At 41.7% G+C, this 7,104-nt stretch overlaps 1 protein-coding gene across 2 annotated transcripts in view; it reads left to right on the top strand.

Moving 5' to 3' along the window:
• The first annotated feature begins 338 nt into the window (after positions 1-338).
• Positions 339-7,104, top strand: part of HOMER3 (homer scaffold protein 3) — a 175,661-nt gene continuing 168,895 nt past the window's right edge. For both annotated transcript variants that reach the window (XM_075851171.1, XM_075851164.1), the window contains exon 1: positions 339-848. Coding sequence is in view for 1 of the 2 variants with exons in the window: in XM_075851164.1 (XP_075707279.1) it covers positions 817-848 (32 nt within the window). In the remaining variant the exon portion in view is untranslated. The remainder of the gene's footprint in view (positions 849-7,104) is intronic.

The following is a 7,104-nucleotide window of genomic DNA, read 5'->3' as shown; positions in this document are numbered from 1 at the left end:
CCGTTACGGACGCTGCCGTGTGAACATACCCTTAGAAAATCTGATATTTGCGGCTGATTTGGGGAATTAGAAATTTACAGCAGTTTTCACTATTTGTTCATTTCTATCAGTTTGTTTAACAAGGAGAGAATTTCCTATCTAACCAAAAATGCACTTTTTAGGATTTTTGTTACAAAAAGAATATATACGCCACCAAGTGATCTCCTAGTAAATCCCAGACATCCTCATTTCCATCTTATCTAGGTTTCAGAGGAAAGTGAGAAAAAAATGTGTCAGTAAAAAACGGACATTTCAGCAAGCAGCAGAGGGAGACAGCGAGTCCTCAAAGTGACTGGAAATAAAGTGAGGAGCGGAAAAAAAGGAAGACAATGTAATGGGATAGGGCAGCTGGATGAGGAAGGACGAACAAAGGGAGAGGGGCATCACTAGAGGGATATTTGGGCACAATACCCCCTTGCTGTCTATTGTGCGAGCCTGGTAGTCAGTTACATATCCGTGGTGACTGCTGGAGCCGCTCAGGAGACATTTCAGCAGCACCTCGTGGATTTGATATTTTTTTGTTTTTTACACCTCGGATGGATGTGACAGGAAAGTGACTCAAAGTTCTTGTGGCATACGAAGAGGCAGAGAAGGTGGCACCTTCCCGGGTAGCAGCTGTATCTGCTGCGTCCTGCTCGCTCAGCCTTTGTGTCTGGAAAGAGAAAGGGCAGGGGGGGGTGGCTATAAAGGAGCTAACGGGTCTGGGAAGTGGGACACTGACAGGAAATTTGGAGAGCATCCGGCACCACAGTGAGGAAAAGAAGTGACGGGAGAGACATGAGAGAGACGGACATGGACAAGGAGTGTGCGTAAGTGACTGCATGTAATGTCTATGGACGCGGCAGACATACAGCCATAGTGTACGAGTTACAGGCGGTGTGCATGGCTGGTATGGCTGACAGGACGCGGGAACGGGCATACATAGTGGACGGTCAGTCTGTTACCTCACAGAGAGGAGGTTAGGTGACACACAGCTGGTGGCTAGCATATCAATTGTCACCATGGCTTCTATATTAAACACAATACATAGTATACTGTCGTACTAGATTATACATACAGATAATGGAGGGTACCTTAGCCTATCTATCTATCTATCTATCTATCTATCTATCTATCTATCTATCTATCTATCTATCTATCTATCTATCTATCTATCTATCTATCTATCTATCTATCTATCTATGTATCTATCTATCGTCTGAGGTAACAGGTATTAAGTTGCATACACCATATACTGCCAACTGCACTATACACTGGTATGTTGCGCCCTCTTTCCAGTCCTTGTAATATGTTTATAGTAGATACATGAGGCACTTAGCTGTCCACATGTGTCTCTAAAGATGAGGTGATGATATGCTATCATTGCTTAAAACTTGTCATGACTTTAGTATCCAGATATAGCACCTACAGTAGTGAGGCATTATGGTTTTTGGAGGTTGCTTGTGGTTTCCTATACCTGGTCGGTTCATTACATGCCTTTTTTTTACTTTTTAAAGGGCATTCTATTAGAACAGACCCCTTTAAATTAGATTCATCCTTATAGAGAGATCACGTGTGTCCATTAAACTGTACACCCCTCTTCGACTATGGTTCATATGAAGGAACATAAAGGTAGCACACATTATATACAGGTTACCCACAATGACTCCAATGATCCCTCAGACAGTCAGAAGTGACAAGATAACCCATTTTATTACCTCAAAGGGGTTTTCCAGGTGATGGCCTATCCTTAAAAAGCAGATTTGGACCATTCTCTGTTGACAGTCTGCTGCATTTCGCGATACGAAAGAGCATGACCGCCCCTGACCAAAGGCAAATATCTATGGAGAAGTTGCTGTGTCTGATGTGTAGGATTTTTCAGTCATTGTCGGTTGCAGTCCTCGGAAAGTCGTTCATACCAAATGACATATCCCATCAATGGAAACCCAGACCAGGCCACTGGTCAAGACAAAGATCGATTGCCGATTTGTCATTTTAACTTATTGCCATCCAAATCGACAACCTTCTCAAAACAGCCATGAACGACAAGTCTTTAATAAAATGGCCACATGCAATGGCCGCACAATTTTGCTGGTAACACTGTTGTATTATTAGCAAAATCATGCGGCCATTGGCCAACACATGTGGGCGCGGTTTCGTCCGCATGCGGCCAGCACAATGTAAAAACGTACCCTAAGGGGTATGCTCTAAAAACAAATGCAATGTTGTGTCCTTATAATTTTCAGAAAAGGATTTGGTGGGGCAAATTTGTAAGTGCCACTATATTCTGCATCATATTTCTACATGAATTTTGCCTTTTTTTTTTTATCACTTCTTTTTGATGAAAGTCTTTTTCTAAAGTTGCGTAGTATGTTAGTTGTATATAATATGCCGTAAAAAGGGATCATTTCCCTTTTTAAACGTCTACATTTTTGGGTTTTTTAAAGAGTAACTAAACTTTTATAAAATTTTTGACATGTCATAGTGATATTCAGAAGTTTTGATCAGTGGAAGTCCGAGCACTGAAACCCCCATAAATCTATACAACGAAGCAGCAGAAGTGCTCAGGTGAACGCTGTGCCACTTAGTCTCTGAACGACTTTGTTCGGCTCTACTCAGAAATCCGAGCGAGCAGTGTACGGGCTTAATAGAAAGTCAGAAAAAAGCTGAGCAGACGCGTTGAGATACAAAGTGGCACAGTTCTCACCTGCGCTCTTCTGCTGCCTCGTTTTAGCGATCGGTGGAGGTCTCAGCTCTTGGACTCTTAGGCTGGGTTCACACGACCTATTTTCAGACGTATTGGAGGCGTTTTACGCCTCGAAATACTTCTGAAAACAAGCCTCGAATAAGTCGGCAAACATCTGCCCATTCATTTCAATGGGTTTGACGACGTACTGTGTAATTTTACGCGTCGCTGTCAAAAGACGGCGCGTAAAATAAAAGCCTCGTCAAAAGAAGTGCAGGACACTTCTTAGGACGTAATTGGAGCCGTTTTAACATTGAATCCAATGAGGAACAGCTCCAAATTACATCCGTAATTGATGCCTCGCAAAACGCGAGTTTGAGCAATTACGTCTGAAATGCAGGAGCTGTTTTCTCCTGAAAACATCTCCGTAATTTCAGCCATAATTGACATTATCGTGTGCACATACCCTAACTGATCAAAATTTATGACGTCACTGTGACATGTAAATTATTATTTTTTTAATTTTATGTTACACTTTAAGGGTATGTTTATACAGGACGGATACGCTGTGTAAAAGCACACAGCGTATCCGCCCTGGTCTCAGCAGGGAATTTCGGCCAAAAAAACGCACCAAATTGTGGTGCAGTTTTTCAGCTGGAATGTCCGGTGCGGAAAACTGCACATGGAAAAAAAAGTATCATACTTGCCAATAGCCATGGCGACGCGTCCCCCTACCGTCCTGCAGCCCGACTTCCTGGGATGACGTTTCATCCTATGTGATCACTGCAGCCTGTGACAGTGATGAAATGTCAGCAGTGGTCACATGGGATGAAACGTCGCCCCAGGAGGCTGGCCTGGACAAAAAAGTACAGAATTTTTGGTAAGTATAAGATTTCTTTTTTTTTTCTGAGTTGCGATTTTTGCGGCAGAATCGCAGATTTTCCACTGCAAAAATCGCAACATCTGCTATTTGTTGCAGGGTTTACCTCCCATAGAATTAAATGGGGAAAACCTGCAACAAAGAAGCAGCAATTACACAAATACAATTGACATGCTGCGGATTAAAAAAACGCACGGCAGGTCAATTTCTGAGCGGTTTTTCCACTTATCATTTACCCAGCGTGTGGATGAGATTTGTTCAAATCTCATCTACTCTGCTGCTACTGTATTATCCTGCGAACTTTACACAACGAAATCCATTGCGGGAAATCCAAAGTATTTACGATACATGTGACCCCGGCCTAAGGAGACTTTTTGTAGTGCTACTGATTGATTTTTTAACTATACAGCTTCAGTTCAAAGGAATACATTGAGTTGTAGCCCTAGCCTTATGCTAATCGAAAAAATCAGAATGACCACCGTGTATGAAAACAAGAAAAGGTTGTACAACGTAGAATAAATATACAAAATAAATAATACTATACAAGTGGATTATAACCCTGTTAAAAGGGTCTGCTTAAAGGGGTTGTCCAGGTTGGGGGCTGTTTTTTATACTGATGACCTATCCATGGGATAGGTCATCAGTATTTAAATGGTGGGAATCCACCCCCCGGATCCCGCACCAAATCAGCTGTAAAGGCTGACTTTCGTAACAATGGGTTAAAAAACACATTCAAACCGCGATGTGAGATCTAAGCATTAGGCAATCCTTTCCCATATGGCCTATTAGGGCATATAGATGTAATAGAGGGGATCCCCCTGTAGTAGTAGAACACTACTTCAACGAGTGGCTGTTCCTCTCGAGGACCCAGCTCTTGTTGTGCATTAAGTGGACAGCCGATTGATATCTGTAGGAGCAATGTAATGTTTAATTTCAGAATCGCTGTGAGTGAAATGAAGACAATATGGCTGTTTTCCCCTTGTGTCAGAGCATTATCAGTGCCCCTATGATGGATAGGAGTTGCCTTGGATACAGCACTGCCCACTCTTCTTGTTGCATCTCCTACATCATTCGAAGTATACTTTGCTCTACGGGCTCATCCACACGCTGCGTTTTTTCAGTCCAGAATTGTGGACGGAAAAAACGCAGCAGAATACAGTAGCAGCATAGTGGATGAGATTTCACAAATCCCATCCACACGCTGTGTAAAAAGTTCTGTGCAGAAATTGACCTGCTGTCCGTAATTTTCGGACTGCAGCAGGTCAATTCCTGCTGCGGAAATTGGACAAAATTGCTGCGTTTTTCAGAGGAGATGTAACCATCTCCTTACATTGTGAAAAACTAGGGGCTGGGCGATTTTGCCAAAAAATCAAATCTAGATTTTTTTCAACACTTTAGGCGATTTTCGATTTGAACCTCGATTTTCTTATTTTTTTCTGCTTATTTAACAGTAATACCAATAGATAATTTTTATTACATTTTCTTTATATAAAAAACTTTTAAACATACACTACCGTTCAAAAGTTTGGGGTCACTCAGACAATTTTGTGTTTTCCATGAAAACTCACACTTATATTTATCAAATGAGTTGCAAAATGACTAGAAAATATAGTCAAGACATTGACAAGGTTAGAAATAATGATTTTTATTTCAAATAATAATTTTCTCCTTCAAACTTTGCTTTCGTCAAAGAATGCTTCATTTGCAGCAATTACAGCATTGCAGACCTTTGGCATTCTAGCTGTTAATTTGATGAGGTAATCGGGAAAAATTTCACCCCATGCTTCCAGAAGGCCCTCCCACAAGTTGGATTGGCTTGATGGGCACTTCTTGCGTACCATACAGTCAAGCTGCTCCCACAACAGCTCTATGGGGTTGAGATCTGGTGACTTCGCCGGCCACTCCATTACAGATAGAATACCAGCTGCCTGCTTCTTCCCTAAATAGTTCTTGCATAATTTGGAGGTGTGCTTTGGGTCATTGTCCTGTTGTAGGATGACATTGGCTCCAATCAAGAGCTGTCCACAGGGTATGGCATGGCGTTGCAAAATGGAGTGATAGCCTTCCTTATTCAAAATCCCTTTTACCTTTTACAAATCTCCCACTTTACCAGCACCAAAGCAACCCCAGACCATCACATTCCCTCCACCATGCTTGACAGATGGCGTCAGGCACTCTTCCAACATCTTTTCAGTTGTTCTGCGTCTCACAAATGTTCTTCTGTGTGATCCAAACACCTCAAACTTCGATTCGTCTGTCCATAACACTTTTTTCCAATCTTCCTCTGTCCAATGTCTGTGTGCTTTTGCCCATATTAATCTTTTCCTTTTATTAGCCAGTCTCAGATATGGCTTTTTATTTGCCATTCTGCCCTGAAGGCCAGCATCCCGGAGTCGCCTCTTCACTGTAGACGTTTACACTGGGTACTATTTCATGAAGCTGCCAGTTGAGGACCTGTGAGGCGTCTATTTCTCAAACTAGAGACTCTAATGTACTTGTCTTGTTGCTCAGTTGTGCAGCGGGGCCTCCCACTTCTCTTTCTACTCTGGTTAGAGCCTGTTTGTGCTGTCCTCTGAAGGGAGTAGTACACACCGTTGTAGGAAATCTTCAGTTTCTTGGCAATTTCTCGCATGGAATAGCCTTCATTTCTAAGAACAAGAATAGACTGTCGAGTTTCACATGAACGCTCTCTTTTTCTAGCCATTTTGAGAGTTCAATCGAACCCACAAATGTAATGCTCCAGATTCTCAACTAGCTCAAAGGAAGGTCAGTTTTATAGCTCCTCTAAACAGCAAAACTGTTTACAGCGGTGCTAACTTAATTGCACAAGGGTTTTCAAGTGTTTTCTAATCATCCATTAGCCTTCTAACACAGTTAGCAAACACAATGTACCATTAGAACACTGGAGTGATGGTTGCTGGAAATGGGCCTCTATACACCTATGTAGATATTGCATTAAAAAACAGACGTTTGCAGCTAGAATAGTCATTTAGCACATTAACAATGTATAGAGTGTATTTATGATTAATTTAATGTTATCTTCATTGAAAAAAACTGCTTTTCTTGCAAAAATAAGGAAATTTCTAAGTGACCCTAAACTTTTGAACGGTAGTGTATATTGCTATAATTATTATTGTACGTAACTTAACAACTTTTAACCTCTGCAAATACTTTATTTAATCATAAATACAATTGGGAAAATGTCTATCTAATTGATTATAACTTCTATGTTCCCGGTAGGGAACAGGTTAACAGAATCTATAATCAATGAGGCACTGCGTGCACTAACATCCCCCTCCGCCCGTCACCCCCTCAGCTGGTCTCCGACATTGCTGGATTCACACGACCGTGAAAACCGGTCCATGTGTCAGCCGGATTTCGCAGCCCGATCACAGTACATGTGAACGGGACTCTTGGCATCAGTCATTTAGGCTACAATCACGACGACAGTTAAAAAAAAAATGACCATTAATAAAAAGATGGATTTAGTTTGTTAGGGTAGATAGTGCCCCAGTGCCCA

This window comes from Rhinoderma darwinii, chromosome 1, assembly GCF_050947455.1.
Source record: "Rhinoderma darwinii isolate aRhiDar2 chromosome 1, aRhiDar2.hap1, whole genome shotgun sequence".
NCBI classification, from domain to species: domain Eukaryota; kingdom Metazoa; phylum Chordata; class Amphibia; order Anura; family Rhinodermatidae; genus Rhinoderma; species Rhinoderma darwinii.
The sequence above is the reverse complement of the archived record's forward strand: the minus strand, read 5'-3'. Positions and strand labels throughout refer to the sequence as shown.